This window comes from Muscardinus avellanarius (genome assembly GCF_963383645.1).
Source record: "Muscardinus avellanarius genome assembly, chromosome: 3".
Lineage (NCBI taxonomy): Eukaryota > Metazoa > Chordata > Mammalia > Rodentia > Gliridae > Muscardinus > Muscardinus avellanarius.
This window is the reverse complement of record NC_137788.1, coordinates 136,167,662-136,190,892: the sequence shown is the minus strand read 5'-3', so window position 1 is coordinate 136,190,892 and position 23,231 is coordinate 136,167,662. Positions and strand designations below refer to the sequence as shown.

At 38.3% G+C, this 23,231-nt stretch overlaps 1 protein-coding gene across 6 annotated transcripts in view; it reads right to left on the bottom strand.

The window, feature by feature from the left end:
- Positions 1 to 16,795: 16,795 nt before the first annotated feature.
- Positions 16,796 to 23,231, bottom strand: part of LRRC49 (leucine rich repeat containing 49) — a gene marked incomplete at both ends in the record, with an annotated part of 138,208 nt that continues 131,772 nt past the window's right edge. For all 6 annotated transcript variants that reach the window (XM_080690797.1, XM_080690794.1, XM_080690796.1 and 3 more), the window contains one exon: positions 16,796 to 16,999. In XM_080690797.1, coding sequence (XP_080546923.1) covers positions 16,796 to 16,999 — 204 coding nt within the window. The remainder of the gene's footprint in view (positions 17,000 to 23,231) is intronic.

Genomic DNA, 23,231 nt, shown 5'->3' with positions numbered 1-23,231 from the left:
ATACACATGGTGATTCTTATAAGACTGAACAGTTGTAGGGGGGTCCACCAGGGGACAGCCACAGTGCTCTTAGTGACTAGCTTACCCACGTCTGAACTTTGTATTTGAAAGGGATGAAAGGACATTAAGAGCAGAAGATGGAGAACTGTCTTTTAAAGGGGAACCAAATTTAAATAAAATTCACTTTTCTATACAAAGCCAAGCTTTAGTTCTGATCCCAATATGTTGATAAATGCTCAAGATGGGATACAGAGGTAAAAGACACAGACACAGCCGAGGAACTTATCGACTGGAAGGGGAGAGAGGCAGGTAATTGAGAAATTATAGGCAAGTCCAGGGTTCTGTGTGCATGCTGATGAAGACGCCTCACCCAGACCAGGCTGAGTATGATTCAGTCAGATCACAGAGTAGAAGGAAATGCCCAAGGCCATAGAGACAAGAGACAGAATGGTAGAGATGTCAAATAGTAGTTTTTAAAGTGGCTGTAACAGTATTTTCCCATTTCACAAGCTCTTCTAACAATGAGATTTTGATATGCCTGTTGAGAGCTGGGCCCATGTGCTCATGGATCTGAAGGGAATGCTATCTGACTTGTGAGGCTGGGTCAGAAAAGATGCTACTTGCTCTTGGGACCCAGCCACCCATGCTAGGAGGAAGCAAAAGCAGGCCCATGTGGGAGCCAGCATCAACCATCACAAATGATTTAAGCTCAGATTATTCCAGACCCCAGCATTGGCAGCTCCCTCGCTGAGGCCCCAGATTATGCAGCAGAGACAAAGTTCAGCAGCAGAGAAAGAGCTACAAGCATGTTTCAGTCTGGGATCCATCTCTATTGCTCTATAATTTCTCAGCTCTTATCTTTTTTTTTATTGGTACATTGCAGTCATAATCTTAATACAAGATGGTGGAGGCAGACATGCACACATCACTCATTTGGCCCTTCTCCGATCCCCCATTCCCTCCCCATCCCTTCTTCTCATGTTTGGCTTAGTGATTGACTTTGATATCTTTGTGAATGTGTCAGCTCTCATCTTCTAAGTGTGGCTGGCTTTTGAGGGTATTAAAAGAGCTGCAGGGGCTCCATGTTTCACATTTGCAACCTCACATTCAAACCAAGGGAGGGAGAACACTCATATCCCCAGCCATACAAATAAAACAAACAAGAAGCCTTCGCTTCTTTCTGATGGGACCTGCTGGAGCCAACCACACTGCTTGAATTTCGTATGTGGATTGGCCCAGCCCTAAGTCACTTCACAATGGCTATAGCTACACAGAGGCTGTGTTAGCCAGCTTATGTCAGTCAAGGCGCATCCCTGGAGCTAGGAAGTAAAGTCTACCCTACCTGACCAGATTTCTGCTACATGGATGGAGCAGAGTATTGAAAACAAGAACACAAGCTTATGTGCATGTTTCTTAAACCATTTTATTCAGACCACTGGTGGACCCTGGCAGTTGAAATGAGTGGGATGAAGGCAATGTGATCAAAATTACTTTTTAAGTCACTTTTACCTATAATCCACAAAGTTGGAACATAAAATTATAATTATAATTTTCACTATCATATGAGCATGTTATTATTTATACATTTTAAAGATTGTCCACTTTCCCATCAGTTGTTTTCTGCTGAGAGTCAGTCTAGTTCCTCTGAGGTAGTGTAGGGACTCTCCATTTTCATTCTACTATCTGCTTGACTGTGAATTTTATAAGGCTGCATCTGTTCCTTTTTTTTATTTTTATAATCCCAGCCATAGCACAGTGCCTGGCATATGTTAAACACTCAATGAACATTTATTGAATGAATGTTTTTCCAATCTACATACTCGCTGCCTCTATTATGATGATTGTGCCCAATTCCAAAACATGGTCAAGATTAGTGATGAGCATATTAAATTAATACCAAAATGCAAATAATATCAACTTAAATAAGCCAACTCCAGTGCAAATATAGGATGAGAAAAGTAAAGCGTTGAGAAAAGAGATTCTGTAAATATGATGATTTATACAAGCAGATGAAAACTAAAAGTGTGAATAGGAAGTACAAATATAGTTTATTAAGAGTACCTAAAATCTGAATTTCATTTAAATGATGATCCTACCACTTTTAGCTCTTGGCTTATTATTACGGAACTGCTAAATACAAGACCCAAAGAGAGGTGGGCTGTATATAATGGTCAGATAAAATAGCACTTTGGTAAATAAACTGAGTTTTTTGCAGAATAAATTTAAAAAAGTCTTTTCAACATGAAATTGATAAATTAATTGATAAATTATTCTATTAAAGGTGAAGCAGAGACTAAAACTGATGAGGCATGGCTATTGCATTCCTCAGAGTAAAATAGATACAAGCCATATAGTTGTTTAGAAATTATGAACTAGCCATAAAGTTGATGCCAAATATTTTGCTTGAATAGAAAGCTGGAATTTCTTTATCAATTGTTATTGTTGGAGGTTGCGTAACATCACTGGCATACAATGTGGAGGCCAATTACTCTCACGTGTACATACAGGCAGATATTTATGATTCTGCTAAGCCAGGCTGTGTGGAATATGAATCAGAACTTGGCAGTCTGTGTGGTATGTGGGAGGGAAGGATGTTCAGTGACATTCTTCTCCAGGGAAACCTCAGGCTGCATGCTATTTCTGTGTTTGTTTGGCTAATGACTATTTTTGCAAACTATGGTATATGCTGAAAAAGATGCATTCTGATTGTTGTGATTGAATATTAGCTATGTTTGCAGCAAGGAAGGTTGCTAAGATGTTAATAAAAGATCCAGTGCTGATCTTGTAGCAGAAAAACACTAGTGGTTTGTATTTTGTGTGTGTGTGCTGAGAATAAAACTAATTAAAATGGTTAAAGTGAAAGTTCAAATATGTTACTTTTCATCGTGGTAGGTAAGGGAATGAGCAGCAAATCGGGAGGCCTGAGGATGATGGAGTGCTGTCCCCTGGAAACAGGCGCCACTCATTGGATCTAAGCAAAAGAAGGGAAAATCCATTTGGGCTACCTCCTTCACTTAAGTTGTTCTTCATGGACCTGAGTGGTCCCAACACGACAATGACCTTGAGTGACGAGCAAGGCTGTATGTCCAAGAAATAATACACTGGGTAGGATGTGAGGAAAAGATTAAGCAGGCACTGAAAGTCTGGGGATGAAAGGACAGACTGACCAGAACAGACTGTGGCTCTCAGCATACTAGGAAATGGGCGAGGATGTTTGTTTTGCCCGAGTGGAGGTATGATGTTGAAGACAAGGCATTAGAAGTTTCTTGCTTTGCTTCAATTACTCTAAGTAGTTAACAACTATAATGCAAGTTAGGAAGGGCAGTGAAAAATTAGAGCTATCATCAAAGACTCAGAGAAGCAGAAACTGTTCTATATGCCAGTCCTTAGTTGGTAAGTCAATTGGGCAGTAGAGAAGAAAACAATATGTACAAATTCGCAATGGACCATTGTGTTTCCAAAACACTGTATATGACCCCAGCACCTCATCTTGCCTTCTTCATTTCATGAAGCCTGTGGTATAATACTTGGACAATAGGACCGGAAAAGAGATAGAGTATCTGAAAACCTCCAGTATAAACAATCAAATGAAATCCCTCAATCAGAAGCTGTGGCAAAATGTCACAGAAAGACTTGGAAATTTAAAAAGTACAATATAGTTCCTCGCATTTTTTTCAGATCGTAATTTAATGAGAGTAGAAATCAACAACAAGGAAGATATACAGGAATTACATAAATACATGGAGATCAAATGATACATTTTTTAATGAAGACTGGATCATGGTGGAAATAAAGGGAGAAATAAAAAAATCCTAGAATTAAGCAAAAATAGAGACATAGCATACCAAAATCTCTGGGACACTTTGAAGGAGGTTTTAAAAGAAAAAATTTATAGCATTAAGTGCCCACATAAGAAAATCAGAAAGTCATGAAATAAGCTAAAGATCTACTTGCAGGCCCTTGAAAAACTAACTATAAAGCCAATAGAAGACATGAAATACACACAATCAGAGCAGAAATTAATGAAACAGAGAACAACAAAAGAACAATATAAAAGATCAAAACAAAAAGCTAGTTATTTGAAAAGATAAACAAGATTGATAAACCCTTAGCCAATGTAACCAAAAGAAAGAGAAAAATTATTAAAATAAGAATGATAATTCAGGTGTGATTTTTCCTTGTAATCCCAGTACTTGGGAGCCTGAGACAGAAAGATTGCAGGTTTAAAGACAGCCTCAACAATTAGTGAGACTCTCATCAATTTAGTGAGACCCTGTTTCAAAATAAAAGTAAAATAGGAATGGGGGTGTAACTTGGATTTCAAATGCCCTTGGCTCGATCCCCAATAACACACACACACACACACACACACACACACACACACACACACACATTAAAAAAGGAGACATCACGCTGACAGCAAGGAAATCCAGAGGATCATCAGAAACTACTTGGAAAACTCATACTCCAATAAATCTAGAAAACAGAAGAAATCAAATCACCAAATTCCTAAATACATACAACCTACCTAAATGGAATCAAGAGGAGATAGAAAACCTAAACTGTCCAATAGCAAGCAGAGAGATAGAAACAGCAATGAAAAGCCTTCCATCAAAGAAAAGTCCAGGTCCAGATGGATTCCCAGCTGAATCTTACAAAACCTTTATAAAAGAACTAAGTTAATCCTTCAAAAATTATTTCATGAAATAGAGATGAAATTCTTCCATACTCCTTCTATGCAGCCAGTAGCACCTTAATACCGAAACCAAATAAAGATCCTTCAAGAAAATTAAATTACAGACTAATATCCTTGATAAACATAGATGTAAATGCTCTAAACAAAGTAATAGCTATATTTGCAAATTAGTACAGCCATTAGGGAGATCAGCTTGGAGATTCACCAGAAAACTGGGAATGGATTCACTAGCATTATCACTCCTAGGTATCTATCTAAAGAGACTGGAATCAGAATATTATGGCAATGCATACATACCCATATTTACAGAAGCACACTTCACAATAGCCAAATTATGGAACAAACCTAGGTGTCCATCAATAGATGAATGAATTACAAAATTATGGGATATACACATAATGGAATTCTATTCAGCAATAGAGAAAAAAAAATAATGTCATTTTCAGGAAAAATGGATGGCCCTGGAGAACATTTTGTAAGTGACAATAGCCAGTCATAGAAAGTGAAGAGTCATGTATTTTCTCTCATATGTAGAAGTTAGGGCAGAATCAGGATACCAGAGAGACTTCAGATAATGGAGGAGAAACTCCAGTGGCGCCAGGGAGGTGGTCTAGGGAGGGGGGTTAGGAGAGAGAGGATTAATGAAGGAGCCGCTTCCATGGACATTGTATGCATAGGTGAGAACACCAGTGCCAATCTCCATACCCTGTGTGGGGAACAGGGGAACAGAGAGGTTGAGGGGAAGCTCACAAAGTGCTGTGGGTATGTATGTCATCAGACCACAGTGCATCAGTAAAAGTATAAAATAAATTAGAATTTATATGAAAATGCAGAGACAGACTGCCTAAAATGATTTTTATAAGAACAAAATTGAAGAGTTATATTATCCAGTTTCATAACTTACATAGTGCTACTGTAATCAAATCAGTGTAGTATTTGTATAAAACCAGAAAAAGCAACACAATAGGAAGTCTAGAAAAACCCGTGTGTGTGTGTGTGTGTGTGTGTGTGTGTGTGTATACCAAATGATTTTAAAAAAGCCAAGGTAATTCAATGGAGAAAAATTATTTGCATCAAATTGTACTGAAACTACTGGATTTCAATAGGAAAAAGAAAATGAAGTTTGAATCTACCTCATACCATTCACAGAATTAATTCAAGAAGGATCATAATTTTAGTGTAATAGCTATAAAAAATAAATCTTTTAGAGGAGAATATCTTTGAAAATTTGGGGCCGGAAAACTATTTTAGAAAAATCCTAAAAATCACTTGTCACACACAAAACGTGGATTTTAATTAAAAATAAAATTATTGTATCTCGATTATATAAAAAACTCACATGAGGCCGGGTGTGGTGGCGCACGCTTGTAATCCTCGTGCTTGGGAGGCAAAGACAGGAGGATCGTGCAGGTTTGAAGCCAGTCATGCTGGCTTAGGAGACCCTGTTTCCAAATAAAAATAAAATAGGTCTGGGAGTGTAGCCCAGAGGTAGACAGGCTTCCAGGAACCCCAGTACCACTAACAAAACAAAACAAAACAAAACAAAACAAAAAAACCTCACATGAATCAATAATAAAGTGACAACTCAGGCTGGGCGTGGTGGCGCATGCACTTGGGAGGCTGAGACAGGAGGATTGAAGGTTTGAGGCCAGCCTCAGCTACTTAGTGAGGCCTTCTTTGCAACTTAGTGAGATCCTGTTTCAAAATAAATAATAAAAAATAGAGCTGGGGGTGTAGCTCAGAGGTAGAATGGCCCTGGGTTCCATTCCCAGTACCTCAAAAAAAAAAAAAAAAAAAAAAAAAAAAAAAAAAAAAAGGGACAACTCAAGTTTTTAAAAAATATGCAACAGATTTGAAATTTTTCACAATAAAAGATAGAAATAATCGCAAAGCTCAAAGAATGTGATCAACATAATTAGAAAATAGGGGGAAAATTGAGGTAACAGTGAGATGACTGAAAAAGCCACTGGAGAATAGTTAAAAATATTTTTGTAAAGCTTACAACAACAAATATTGGCCAATAAAATGAAGCTATTAGAACTCTCTCTACAATCCTGGAGGGAGTGTAAAATTGTAAAACCACTTTGAAAAAATGTATGGCAGTTCCTTATAAAGTTAAACTTACAATTCTATTTGACCCAGCAATTCCACTGCATGAAAGAATTTGTATAAAAATGCCTTTATTCTTAAAGGCCCCATGTTAGGAACAACCAATTATATGGATGAACAAATAAGCAATAAAATAATGAATTATTGATGCAAAAATATAGGTGATGCTAAATAATATTAAGTGGGTAAAAGAAGCCCCTAAAAAAGTTTATACTGGGGACTTATAGGAAGCTCTAGAAAAGAAAGAGTAATAAAGAAAAGTAGAATAATAGTTGGTTATAGGGGAGAGGCAGACATTGACTAAAAGGGCTTTTCTGAAGTGATTGCAATGTTTTATACCTATACTAGGATGTTGATTATGTTGTCAAAATTCATTACATTATACACTTAAGTGCATTGCACTGTATGTGAATAATGTCACCATAAGAAGCCCTTAAATAATGGTTCTCTGCACAAAAGCCACCAAACACACACACACACACACACACACACACACACACACATGCACACACACATTTACTTTCATATATGAGACTGCAAAAAATGAAAGTTCTAGTTATGAGTATGTGGAACAACTGGAACTTGTATTTTTTCTTGTGGGAAAATTTGGCACGTGCTCCCTTCCTTCTTCCCTTCCTCCCTCTTTTCCTTTCTTCCTTCTTTCCTTTCTTGTACTGGGGACTGAATCCAGGGTATTCTACCTCTGAGCCAAACCCCAGCCCTATTTTTTATTTTGAAACAGGGCCTCACTAAGTTGTGGAGGGCCTCGCTAAGCTGGCCGTGAACCTTCAAGCCCCTTTCCAGCCTCCCAAGTACTGGGATTACAGGCGTGTACCACCACATCTGGCCACAGACCACTTTAGAGAGCAGTTTTACAATGTTGAATGCAGTCGGACACGTGCATGTGGCCCAACTCTTCTACTGCTCATTGTGCACCCTTTAAACACGCATGCGAGCAGGCATATTCAAGGTGGCAGCATCTGAGCTCATTTTAATCTAGAAATTTCCCAGTGTCCACCAACAGGAAAACAGATGCATGGACTGGGCACTGGTCATACAAGTGAATATTGAATAGCAATGAAGTGAAGGACTACAGCCATCGATGAGGTTAATAATCCTCTGAAACATAATACAGAGAGGGAAATGCAGAAGACACACTGTATGATACCATTCATATAAATTTGGAAAGTATAAGAACTAAATTAAATAAACTCCCTATGCATTTATGCAGAACGGGAACAGTATGAAAACATGAATGAATAATAAGCACGAAATTCAGTATAGTGGTTACCTTTAGGGAGGAAAAGAGGGTACACAGGGGCGCCATCTCTATTTGTAATGTGTTATTTTAAAAATCTGAAGCAAATGTGGAAAATATTAAGATCTGTTATGCTTGGTCGTAGATGCAGAGTATTTATTTGAGATACTATTCTATATGCATTTCTGCATGTTGAAATATTTCAAGATAAACAAGAGAAGAAGTTGACCCTGTGACTGCTGAAGCTTAGAGGGACTGGTATAGGAATTGATAAATAGTTTTATTGTCTCCTGAAGAGAAACTGCAAACTATTTTACTCCCCAAGGATCGAGGTTATTCTTTTAAGAGTCATTTATTCTTTAGAGGTTTGAATACCTCTAAAGAATTTGAGGTAGCTTGCAACAAAAGATACATACAATGAATCAGAAAAACATAAACATAAGAAGAAATTCAGGATCAAAGAAAACAAATATTCTATCAATACTGGCTGACCACAGTTGCTGTGATTAAATTTCAAACTTGGCTCTGATTTTTTTGGCAATGATACGACTCCATTTCTAGCTGACCCATAAAAGCAGGTTAGGAAAACTAATCTTTGTTCTTCAAGGTTTAAACTTAATATTTTTCTGAGCAGTCTTTTATTCTATTTTGCATTTTGCCTCACTAACTATCCAAGGTCCCTCCCTCTCTTCCTCCTCCATCCCTCTTTCTTTTCTTCCTTCTTTTTCCTTTCTCTCCTTTTTTTTTTCCATTCAAGAATACCTTATTTTTAGCTAATCTGGGAGAATAAATCCCAGATTTTCCCAAAGAAGAAATGACCAGGACATGTTTTTGCCCATCAACAAACTGTTACTGAAAGGCATGGCACCAGAACATGGAGACACATAGGTGAATTATGATCTACTCTGAATAAGCTCAATTACAATAAAAGAAATCATGAAAAACAGTAAGATTTTTAACCAGATCAAAATTCAAAATTAAAAGGTAATAATCAAAATTAAAAGGCAAAGGTGCATGAACTATCATTGTCATTTAACCAGTGACAATTTAGTCTCTTAAAGATAATATAACAACTTCTGGGAAGATGGCGACCAAGGGAAACAGCACACACCAGTCCTGCTGACACCTGATCTCCACTGCCTTAAAAACAGCATTCTACAAAGCCAGAAAATACTATCAGTAGAGCAATAAAACTATAGGTACAAAGCAGAAGGAGGAGAAAAAAGGCTAGAAGACTGATCAGAGAGCAGAAAAGAAACCAGCCCGCCTTGCAGCTGCGGGCACCACAGTGGTGCCAATCTCACCTCACTGCACCCGACTCCAGAGATGAACAGGAGAACAACCAAGACCTGAAGTGGGCAGCTGCAGTTCATCAGAGTTGTAAACCATCAGTTCTTCCTGCGCAAACACTGACTACAACTTCCGGCAGTGGCCGCCGAGCTCACCACACCCTCCAGAGATCCAGAGCAGTGCAAACCACCAGAAAAGAAACCCGCCCACCTCGCGGCCCTGGGCGTCACAGTGGCTCCATCTTGCTTCACTGCACTTGATTCCAGAAACAAACAGGGAAACAGCCAAGGACCTGAAGTAAGCAGCTGCAGATCATTGAAATTGTAAGCCATCAGTTCCACCTGCTCAAACTTCTGCTACAACTGCCAGCAGCAGTGGCCGATCTCATCACACCCTTCAGAGATCCAGACCAGTGATCAACGAGACCACAAGTGAAGCCATGGTCTCCACAGAAGAATGCCCAGCGTGGTGCTCCCAGGGACTCCTGAGGCCACGATAAACTCCCTGGGTCTGATACTTTGAGGTTCAACTCAGTGAAAGTAGGGATGGAGTCTACAATTTGCAGCAGTGGCAGCCGAGTTTACCACGCCCTCCAGAGATTCAGAGCAGCACTCAACAATAGCATAAGTGAAGCCACTCCCAGGGCAGCACCCCAAGGGACTCACACAGCCACAATAAACTTTCTGGGTCTGAGATTTTGCTGTTCAACCTGGAGAAGGTGGGGGTTGAGTCTACTGTTGGACATAGCAGAGGCTCTGACAGATTCAGGCTCTGCATCAATGGAAAGTGTGGGGGGAAAACTACGCTTAACACTAGACCCTGCTAGTAGGATCTCCAGGATCACCACAGACAACCTAATTGTGGTGGATGGGGAGAAGTCAGACCAACCCAGCCCTACCTGTGGAGAACAGAGACTCTTACATTGACTTTGGTCTCAGAGGCATCTGCTACCTATGGAGGCAGGGAGAGACAGAGACTCCACATCTGTGGAAAGTGTGGAGGGTGACCTGTGCTTAACACTAGATCCAGCCCCATTGATATCCGCCATCTGCATAGACTGAGAAAGACTCAGAGAACCAGGCTTATAGGCTAAAGATAGTGGTGGCACTCTGCACAAAGAGAGATTGCAGAGGCCCAGTCTGCTGAGTAGATACATGCTGAGTAGATAAATTCTAGATAAATAAAATCTGCCTGAGTCAATAAGATATAGGAAAATTAAACCAACCAATAGCAATCAAAGAGATTGAAATAGCAATAAAACCTTACCATCAAAGAAAAGCACAGGGCCAGATGATTTCCCAAATGAATTCTATAAGACCTTTATAGAAGAGCTAATCCTGATACTCCTCATTCTATTTTGTGAAATAGAAAAAAAAGGGACTCTCCCAAATACATTCTGTGAAGCCAATATCACATTAATACCAAAACCAAATAAAGAAAGCTCAAGGAAGGAAAACTATAGGCCTATATCTTTGAACTTGGATACAAAACTGCTAAACAAAATACTAGCAACACATATTCAAAACCACATCAAGAAAATCATACAACATGACCAGGTAGGGTTCATCCCAGGGATGCAAGGCTGGTTCAACATATGAAAATCAATCCATGTAATTTATTATATAAACAAAATCAAAGACAAAAATCACATGATCATTTCAATAGATGCTGAAAAGGCATTTGACAAAATCTAACATCCATTTATACAAAAAACACTGCAGAGAACTGGAATAGAAGGAACATATTTCAATATCATAAAGGCAGTCTACAATAGGCCCACAGCCAACATCATATTAAATGGGGAAAAACTTTGAGAATTTTCCCTAAAAACAGGAACAAATCAAGGATGTCCATTACCACCACTTCTTTTCAATATAGTACTTGAGACTCTATCCAGAGCAATAAGGCAAGAAAAGACAATCAAGGAGTATAAATAGGAAAATAAGAACTCAAATTCTCACTTATCAACAAATTCAGTAAAGCGTCCGGATACAAAATCAATTTAAAAAAATTGGAAGCGTTTCTGTATGCCAACCATAAATCCACCGAAAAAGAAATCCAGAAAACACTTCCACTCAGGATTTCCCACAAAAAATTAAATAGGAATAAACTTAACCAAGGAGGTGAAAGAGCTCTACAAAGAAAATTATAAAACATTGAAAAAAGAAATCAAAGAAGACCTTAGAAGATGGAAAGATATTCTATGTTCATGGATAGGCAGAATAAATGTTATCAAAATGGCCATCTTCCAAAAGTGATCTATAGATTCAACGCAATACTCATTAAATTACCAATATCTTTCCTCATAGACATAGAAAAATTAGTCCTTAAATTTGTTTGGAACAACAAAAAAACCAGACTAACCAAAGTAGTTCTCAGCAACAAAAACCATGCAGGTGGAATCACAATACCTAACTTTATGCTACAAAGCCATTGTAATAAAAACAGCATTGTACTGGCACAAAAACAGATACGTGAACCAGTGGAGCAGAAGACTCAGAAACAAATCCACATACAGCCAATTAATTTTTAACTAAGGGGCCAAAAACATACACTGGAGAAAAGATAGCCTGTTCAACAAATGGTGTTTTCAAAACTGGTTAACCATATGCAGAAAAATGGAAATTAATCCCACTTTCTCACCCTGCACAAGAGTCAATTCAAGATGGATCAAAGATTTGGAAATTAAACCAGAGAACTTGAGGCTCCTTTTATCTGTGCCTATGTGTTACCAAAACTGTAACACATAGTCACAGATAAAAACTTTCTCAACAAGACACCAAAGGGACAACAAACTAAAAGGTGAATTAATATATGGGATTGCATTAAACTGAAGAGCTTCTGTACAACAAAAGAAACTATCAAGAACCTAAACTGAGACCCAACAGAATGGGAGAAATTTTTGCCAACTATCCTCTGATAGAGGACTAATATCTAGAATATACAGAGAACTTAAGAAACTCAGCACTAAGAAAATAAATAACCCAATAGAAAATGGGCAAGTGAACTAAATAGGCACTTCATAAAGGAAGAAATTCAAATGGCCAATAAATGCATGAAAAATTTCTCAATATCATTAGCAATCAGAGAGATGCAGATCAAAACTACCCTGAGATTTCACCTAACTGCAACTAGAATGGCAATCATTCAAAACACAAACAACAACAAATGCTGGTGAGGATGTGGAGAAGTGGGAACTCTAATACATTGTTGGTGGGATTGCAAATTGGTGCAACCACTTTGGAAAACAGTATGGAAGATCCTTAGAAGAATGGGAATGAACTTACCATATGATTCAGCAATACCACTTCTGGGTATCTACACAAAAGAAAGGAAACCAAACTACCAAACTAATGCACACGTATCTATGTTTATAGCTGCACAATTCACCATTGCCAAACTATGGACCCAGCCAAGATGCCCATCAACAGATGAATGGATTACAAAACTATGGGATATGTACACAATGGAATTTTACTCAGCTATAAAGAAAAACACAGTTACATCATTTACAGGGAAATGGATGGAACTCAAGGACATTATGCTAAGTGAGATTAGTCAGACACAAAAATTAAGAAATTGGGTGTTCTCTCTAATATGTGGAAGCTAGAAAGAAAATGGGTCATAGGAGGAACTCTAGATGAAGAAGGAGATTTTATAGATAAGCAAATAAGACAACCTAACTGAGAGGATGGGAGGGAGGAGAGGGAAATTCTCTAATGTACATGATGTACTTTAACAAACATATCAATGTCAACCACTAAACCAAACATGAGAAGGAGGGAGGGGGAGTGAATGGGGTGGGAACTGGGTAAGGGCTAATTGGGTGATGTGTTCATGTATGTCTCCACCATCTTGCATCCCAATAATATATATAAATATAATACACCAATAAAAAAATTTTAAAAAGATAATATAACAAGCATTTCTAAATGCTGATGACTTCAAATTTTATACTCTAGCCCAATTCACACTTCTCAACTCTCAACTACTATATCCACACCCATTAAACATCTGCACTTAGATATTTACAAATCATCTAAGGCAATACAGACAAGAGAGAATCCCTGATCTTCCTCTCACAAGATACTCCATGTACAGCTTGCTCCCATCTCAGCTGATGGCAGCTAGGTCTTTTCAGTTCCAAGATAAAAACCTAGGTACTAACATTGACTCCTGTCTTTCCTTCCACATCCAACCTACCAGTACATCTTGTTGGCTCTGCTTCTAAAGTACACCCCAGACCCAGCTGCTTCCTGACACCCCTGTTGCTATCACCTTGATCTGGGTCACCATATCTCAGGGCAAAACTCACCTAACTGTCCTCCCTAATTTGATTCTTGCTCTTGCCCCCTCTTTATGTTGATTCTCTAATGTTATTGATATAAATCTAGCTCATATTTTTACACTTTTCATATATATCTTAGATATAAAGTATTGTATGTGTGTTCAAATACATTTCACATTAATTTCACTGTGATTAATGTTCCTTAATGCGGTGTACAATGTGCTAAGAAATTCTCACCTTTCATTTGCCATTCCTTAGCATAACAGAAAAACATGAAATCAGATTGGGAAACCTGGCCATCAACATTTTCCCCAAATGCCAGATCCTTAAAACTAATAGTAAATGTAGGACCTGTCTACTATTTATTGGCTAAAAGATCCCTGGATGAGTTATTTAACCTAAGTCTCAGTTTTCCAATGCTCAAATACAGGCAACTAGCATGCATATGTTAGTGTTAAAAAAATTAAATGAGATGATGTCTAATAAAGAGCTTATGATAATGTAAGATACTGCTTAATGAACCTTTGTTGTGGTGGTTATTATTATTTGGCAAGGAGAATATGTTAATCAGGAATACATCAGAGCCTGGCAGGACTGCACTGGCTCAGGTGCCAAGCCTTCAGTACAGGGAAACTTGGGAAGTGGGGAGCTAATGTCGGCATCATCCTCAGACTTAGACCCAACAACACACTGAGTAACCAGTCCCATAGCTAGCACTTGACCAATTGCTACCTGATTGAGGGTACAATATCTACCTAAATGGAAGGCACTGGATGTTTCTACACTTGAGGAAGCTATAATATTCTGTTTCTGCTTGAAATTAATTTTGCAAACAACGCAGTCCTTAAGTACACCCTACTCTTGACTGTAGATGTGCACCTCTCCTCTTCCCTGAAAACCCTGGATATACCAAGTAGAAAGGGCAACTTGCTCTTTCTACTTGTAAGGTCACCATATACTCACAACCTAGGACTCTCCTTTGATCCCAGACCCAATAGGTCCAGGATCCTGGTACTTTCATTTGGGGATTATCTTTACCTAGGATAAGCAGAATGGGTTTGGAGAATAGAACTAGATGGGAGAACACAGCCACTGGGAATTTGGCACCAGACAAAATAAGATTCAAGTAGAAATCAGTATGGGTTAGTGGGGGCAGGCAAGAAGGAACTCAGGTACAAAGGAAGGAAAGACCAAAGCTGAGGAGAAGAAAACTCTGTTTTAGGAACAAGGCAGAACTCTGTTTCTAGGCCTGAAGCAGAAGGTATGGGCGGAGCTAGCAGTGGCGGGGCAGGCTTGCTGCCCGCTCACTGAGTGCTGTGACTGTGTGATCCTCAAGCTCCCAGATGGGTCAAGCCCATTAGCAGCAGAGATGGGGGGAGTGAGGAGAGGAAGGAAGCTACACACACTGTTTATTAAACTGCCTGGCCATTTAACTGCAAAGCCCAGAGCAAGTAATAGTTTCCCGCACTCCTAAAGCAACATGGGTTCTTATATCTTTCTTACTTAACAGAAACCCATGAACAGTATAGTCTCGGTTCTCCTCTCAACATAACCTTCAAGATGAGATCTAATTTATGTACCAAACAAGATAGAAGCCCCAGCAGAGATCATCATTTACCAGCTAGATGAGAAATGGCCCATGTTTCCATTTGGAGAGGCTGGAGATCACCAAGCAATGCCAATAGCTCTTCTTATCCTGGGGCACCAACTCTACGGTTCCATCTGTATCCAAATGAGAATTACAGCTCCATTTACTGGAGCCATTATGAGGAATACTTTGCATACACCATCCCATTTGATCCTCACATCAATCACATGAGGCAGATACTATTATGAGAAAACAGGATCAGATGGGTCATGACTTAATAAGTTGGTAGCTTAATCCAGCAGAGTGTGACTTAAAAAGCTACGTTCAGAAAATTATACTAACCTACCAACCCTGATCACTCCTTCTGGAGAAGGGTAACAGAGGTCTTATGGGTTTGAGGGTTTTTTTTTTTTTTATTTCAATAGCAGCATACCGAGCTTCCTTCCAATCCTCCACATGATTTTTCAGTCTTGTATCTTCTATTTTCTGTTCTCCCACATCCTGGGGGTCTTGTTGACTTGATGGCTGCTAAGCAAAATGTGATTAAAGAATTCCTATTTAACAACCTGTAAGAGTGTTTTTATGGGGTCATGTCATCTCTAGCTATGGTGATGGGTTGTGACCACCCTCCCCACCAGCCAGAATGAGGCCCACTCTCTGCTCATGACATGCTTTCTTGTTTGATCTTCAAATGAACTTTTAAAACTTAGAATCTTTTACCCATGTGTCCTTAGTACTCTTGTGGTATGGGCACACATACATACCTGCATTAAATCATAACTAATTCAAAACAAAGAGCCCCACAGTACTCAACAGGAGGGGACACTTTTCAGGGAAGCGGACTTACTGATTTTTTTTTTTTTACTGCATTTTACATTCACTCCATATCTCTTAAGGTCAAGCATTTTCTTCCTATCCCAGTACTGACTCATTTTCATATTCTCTGCCCACACTGACTCCCAGGCTCCCTGTGATGTCCAAGGAAGCATCCCTTGAAGAATGGCCTCCCTCCCAAGTAGGTGAATAGCAGGGACTCTACCCTATGGAAGAGGAGCGTGAGTGTAAATAAATATGACAGTACTGACTTCATTAACAAGGCCAACTTTTTTAAACTAATGTATTAAGTTTATTATTCACTCATAAAAAAAGAACATCTTTTTGGTTTTGAAATCATGACATAAAATAAAGGCAAATAAATGAAAATTATCAGCTGAAAGTAGGTATAAGCAACTCATGCTGACCCATCAGCAAATACTATATGCTTTGGGCTATAGCAGGGCTCTCTGGTCAGAGCAAGAACCAAAGACGCTTGCCATCCTAACACCCAGGACATCTCCAAATACAGCTCCGTTTCCAAAGGTTATTTGGTCAACACGTATAGGAAACAAATCCTCCCTTCCTCCTGCTTTCCCTCTTAGCCTTTAACTATGAAAACAGCAGGCAGTAGCACTTGATAGTACTCTTTCTAGTTCATAGGATAATATTGTTGCCGTTAACATGTTTAACCTACATATTTTCAACCTTTAAAAAGCAAAACTGCTCAAATCAGCTAGCTAAAAGCCATTTCTATTTTTGGTCAGTTATCTGCTGTAGGCAGAGCTTCATATAGGAACTTTTACTGCGGATTTCTATGACTGCATCCCTAACAAGCTCAATGAACATCTGTGGCCAAAGTTTCTGCAAAGCTTCATTTTTCATATTGATTTCTGTGGCTTCCTTCACAAGGTCTTCTATATATATCTTGCAGAATTTCTTTTTTTCCTTTATTTCCTGTTAAAAAGGAAAGATATGTTAAATCATAACTAATAAAAAAAAAAGTTAAGGCAATGGTTAGCTGAAACAGAGAAATATGAAGCAATGTATTCTGAGCCTTGACCTGTCCCCCCTTGCAGGGCAGGTGGTTTTCATAGCTACTTATTTATTTATTTATTTATTTAATTGGTGCACTACAGTCTCACATCATAATGAGGATCATGTTGACAATGGCATATATTTATACTGTACTTGGTGCCCCCTCTGCTTCCCCTTTCCCCTCCCTCCCAATACTGAGTGTCCAGGTTAACAATGTTATATTTACATGTATACATATATTCAAATGTAGATTTTCCATTAATTAACCTCAGCCTTCTTCCCCTACCCCTACCCTTCCTATCTGGCTTTGATGAGGTTTACACTCCATTATCTGGAGCCCATAATACTCCCTAGCTTGAGCATATTAGAGAGAACATATGTCCCTTCTGTCTGTGCTTGGCTATTCTCACTTTAACATAATACCTAGCCACTCTTGACAAGGAACTCTGCGTGCAGAGCAAGAGGGAGCTCCAGACTTCTCAGTCCACCCCTGCCTCTGCTCTACACTTGTTACGGATGTATTTCTTTACCGTAACTGCCACACTGTGACCACTATTTCTTCTATCTTAGTTTGGTAGCTTAGCCCCCACATGTCCGGGCGTCCAGTGGCTAATGTTGCAGGGTACTAACATTGACAATTTTAATTGGAATGAGCTTAGTTAATATCCATGCACTAGGAAAGCATAGAATGGAACACAATACAGATGGAATCTAGACCATTTGGACAGAGTTTCTTTTCCAAAGAAATTATATACAAACCTGGGACCCAGAACTGGGCTTCTAAAGACACACTGCTCAATTGCTGGGTCTGGCAGTCTGCAAATGAAAAACCTGGTTCTAAATGCGAAAGAGGAAGGTTTGGGCCAGAAGATATTTGGGGATTAGACTCCAGTTTTATCACAGAGGCTAAAACAAAGCCATTGTATTGGGACTAGAGGTTAGCTCAATGGCTCAATGGTAGAGGGCTTGTCTACCAAAGTAGACCCTGGGTTCCATCCCCAGAAACACACACACACACACACACACACACACACACACACACAGAGTTTAATGTAGGAATTCAAATCCAACACTTAAGGTGGCTTTTGATAGTTTTTGGAAAGTATCAAGACACAGTAATGGTGTCTTAATACACATTGGGAAAACCAGTGCAACATACCAGTGGATCAAATGACAAGGGAAGAAGCTCATGTTAATGGAGGAGAAAGGAAATAATTAATGTTAACAGGACAGTAAACTTAGGAAAAGAATCCATTTAAACCTCCAGCTTAAATCAAAACACCAAAATAATCTCAAAATGAACTAAAGAGTTAAATTTAAAATATCACAAATATTGTTATTAAATTATAAGTATGAAGACTGATAGTAAGAAAAATGCTTACATTATAATGTTACATAAAAAATAAGCAATGAAATTCTGATAGGATTTGAGTTATATGAGTAGATGCTTTTGTCAAAACTCAGCAACAGTACACCTAGGATTTCAGTAGATAAGTTTTCAATAGATAAATTTTATTTCAAATGAAGAGACTTTATCAAATATTGAACTCTTATAATATGATGCTCAGTGATTTAGGGAGAGGCATACTAATCCCTGCACTTATTTTGAAATGAATTTTAAAAAGCAATGTGGACAGCTAGATTGATGGAGGGAAAGACAGACACATAGAAATGTGATTAAGTCAATACACTGCCGAGGACGATGTTACTGGTACAGTGTCCCTGTGGGGCATATGAATGTTCACCATTTCAACCTGACTGTATGCTTGACATTCCAGTAAAAGGGAAAGAGTTTTCAGAAAACTACTGAAGAAAATATACTGAAGTATCATTGAGATTGTCTTTGGGTTGTGAGAACAAGAGTGCTTTTTCTTCCTTTTTTCTGTTTTTCTTATTTTTTCCAATGTTTATCATTTTTAAAACAATATTTTTTAAAATTTCTGATTACTTAATGCAATTAGTGAGTTCAAATTGCACTGAGTTTCCCTAGCAGGGGCATAGTTTGGAAATGTTCTTATGATGTATAAGACATTTCAAAATAATCACTCACCATTCAGGGGTCAACATGCGGATGTGACATTATTCATGTGTTAAAGCAACAGGTCACAAGTTGACGATCATAACAATATGTGCAGGTTTTGATGGGTTATAAACAATGGGTGACTACAACTAGCTACTTCTTTGATGAGCCTAATTTCTCTGACTCTGAAACCGTCTGTGATTCAGTCACCTGCAGTAAGTTAGCTTGGAGAAAACAGCATTAGCTGCTCCTAACAATCAGTAAATCTGAGCTAGACAAGCAGGAACTACCAGTGAGAAGGACCACTGCGACCCACTGGAGACTGGTTACTAAAATGAGCAATGTTTTACAACGAGCAATACATGTATACAAGCAGAAGGCACAGAGCATACTTAATGAATGCCTTCTTATGGTTTCAGAATTTACTTATTTTATTGTGGTGCTGAGGATGGAACCCAAGGGCATTTTACCTTTGAGCTACATCCCCAGCCCTTTTTATTTTTTTATTTTGAAACAAGGTCTCGCCAAGTTGCTGAGGATGACCTTGAATCTGCAATCCTCTTGCTTCAGATACTCAGATACTAGGATTATAGGCATGTACCCACCACACCTGGCTTTGAATTTCTTAAATTAAAATAAAGACAAAGTCCTATTATTAATTTTAAACATATTTATAATAATTTAGGGATAACAAAATTTATTTATTATTTTTATTTATTTTTGGTGGCGATGTTGGAGTTTGAACCCAGGGTCTTGTTCATGCTAAGCAAATGGTCTACTGCTAAGCTACAATTCCAGGCCCCCAGAATAAAACTTTTAAATGATTCATTTTATCAAATAATTTATACATGATATGAATTAAACAAACTTTGTAACTGGCAGAAGTATACTTTTTGGTGTGTTAAAACTTTCTGCTGGCCAGGCATGGTGGCGGGCACTAATAATCCCAGCATTTGGGAGGCTGAGAAAGGAGGATTGCAGGTGCGTGGCCAGCCTCAGCTACTTAGTGAGGCCCTTTGCAATTCAATGAGACCCTGTTTCAAAATATAGGATAAGAAATAGGGCTAGGGGTGCAGCTCAAAGGTAGAATGCCCCTGGATTTCATTCCCAGTACCAAAAAACAAAAAAACAACAAAAACCCAACAACAACAACAACAAAAACAAAAAACTTCCTGCTATAGTCGTTTCCATTGCTTCTCTCTGTACATGTTCATACAGCACTGTCTCTGCTATAATAACCCTTAATTTTGTAATAGTGTTTCAAAGCATTTCAACCTCATTATTTCTCCTTCCCTGCAAGCCAGTTACTCCGTATCTCCATGCAGCATACCCTATAACTCATTAGGTGTCTGCCAGGACAATTCACTCTGCCTGTCCAGAATTATTTATATTACTTATTTTGCTGAACTAGAAATTTATTGTTACAAAGATGATATGGAAAAAATATGAGTCAGTGCTGTGATGTGCTATGGAGTAATTTAACTCTATTAGTACTTGTATTAGAATTTAACACACATGTTCATTTTATAAATAGGAAACGAGGTCAATAGTGATTCAGAGACTCGCTCAGGATTAGGCATCATCAATTCAGTTTCCCCAGAGAAAACTCTCATCTAGTCCTCAAAGAATTAGCAGTCAAGTTGGGAGATGGCCTGAGCATACAAACAGCTGAGTCTAAAGATAAAATAATCATGTAAGTGCCGGGTGAAATGGTGAGCCAACGCTCACCATATAATCAGTATTGAGAGAGGACAGCACTTGACATTGAGGTGCCCAAAGAGTCTTCAGAAGCACCATGACATACTGTGAAAGAATTCAAGACTACCCAGTACTTGGGAGGCTGAGATAGGAGGATCTGCAGGTTTGAGGTCAGCCTTCAGCAACTTGGTGAGATCCTATTTCAAAATAAAAAATAAAAAGGGCTAGGAGTAGATCTCAGAGGTAAAATGCCCCCAGGTTTAATTCTCAGTGTAAAACACACACACACACACACACACACACACACACACACACCCCTGAAAAAGAAAAAGTAATTCAAGATCAGGAATCAGTCTTAGTTCTAGAGGCAGCTCAGTCAAAAATTCACCATATGACCCCAAATTGTTCACTTGAGTTTCTAGTTTTCCTTATCTGCCTGAGAAGAGAACTGGATTTTTTAAGACCCCCTTTCGCATTCTGATTCTCTATCCATCTTGAATCTTTTTTAGACAAGTCGGGAGAACGGGTGGGCCAAGCAACACAATTTTGACATGTTTAATGAAAGGGTCTGCTTCACCTGATTTGTGAGGAACTCCCCTCGATTAATTTTCTCTACAACTCAGTATGTACAGAAGAGAGACTGAGCACTTTGTGCTGCAGTGGTTTAAGTATTTTTCAAGACGTGGGGAGCTCAGAGTCAGTGAAGTGGAGGAATGCTGGGCGGCGAGTCAAGAGTGATTAGAGGCTTGGGCAAGGTCTCTCAGGTAATAAGTGGCGATCAGGGGCTCAAATCCACGTCTCCGCAGGGTAAGTCTAGTGCTCTTTCCAAAAGAATATGTGGCTTCAGAGTCCTTTTTCTTTTGAATTTTTTCCAAAATAGAAGTGGACATTACATGTCTTTACTTCTTCACTGTATATTTACTGACAGACCATTTTAATCAAGCCTTTGCTTATATGATTGCACTGAAGCTATTTCCCTTACAAAACAATGACCTTGGCTGCTAAACTTATCAGATTTTTCTTTTATATTTTGTGGACTCAGAGTATTAAAGAATCATAACCCACCCAACCAAGGTCATAAAGATTTTCTCCTAGTTTTAAAATAAGAACTTTAAACGTTTTTTTTTTTTCATACATAGGTTTAATGTTGTACAGTGTGAATGGGTTCAATACGTTTTTGTGATTGGCTGTCCCACTTCCTCAGTATCATTTATTAAAGAGGCTGTCCCCGCAAATTTTCAGGGCCTGCTCTGTGTAAGTTTCCCCATAGTTCCAGCTCTCTATTTTGTCCACAAGTCTATTTGTTTATTTCTACATAACCTTCATTATTATTGTTTTATAATAATACTTGATATCTGATAAGGCAAGTTCTCTCTGCTTTTACTCTTATGTATTTTGGGTTTTTTTTGCTTCAACGTTTAGAGTCAGCTGGTGAAGTTCCACAAACAACCCTGTTCACACTTGAATTAGAACTGACATATTTATGAATAACTTTAAGAAAAATTAACATCCTTATAATGTAGAACATTTCTGTCCACGAACATAAACTTCTACAGTGATTTTCAACAAAATTTCCTAATTTCCCCCATAAAAGACTCATCCATATTTATTATTCATCCCTACAGTGTGTATTGTTATGATAAATGGTATTTTGTTTTAAATTTATTTTTGAATAGGTAATACAACACACATTGGGTTGTTGGTGCTTTATTTTACTGATCTCCAAAAGCTCTTTATAATTTCGGGAGATAAGTTGCAAACTATTTTTCTAGTTTGTCATTTGTCTTTGCTTATTTTATTCCCCTGGAGACTTTTCTCATTCCAAGCCTACACATTCATTTTCCATGGTTTCTTGTAGAATTTTAATGCTTACATTTTAGACTTCAAACTCTCCGGCCCACTTGGAATTTATACTAGCATAAGACAGTATGGCTGAATCCAGCTTTTCCTTCTTTCTCAGCTCCTCAATTATTCCAGAATCATTTGGTAGGCAGTCCACATGACTGAGATTGTTCCTTATCATGTAACTAGTTATCTCTTATATTTGGATGCACGCCTGAATTTTTCATCCTATTCCATTAGACTATTTCTTTACTAACACCCTGTTTTAGTTGGTGAGCCTTTGTAATATGCTTTAATATCTAATATTACTAGCCTTCTCCCTGTTCTTTGTCAGAGTTTTTGGCTATTTATTTTTCCACATGCATGTTCAGACCAACTTAAAAAAAAGCCTCAACAAAACACTTTTGGCATTTTTATTGGGACCATCTTAAATTTTTTAGTTAAAAAAACCTGACTTTTTGCTTGAGATTCCCCAAAACATGGTAGGCTTTTCCATTAATATAAATATTTCGTATGCTTCAATAATTTTTTTACATAGCTCTAGCACATTTATGATTATTTATTACATGTTTGTCTATTTTTAATTACTAT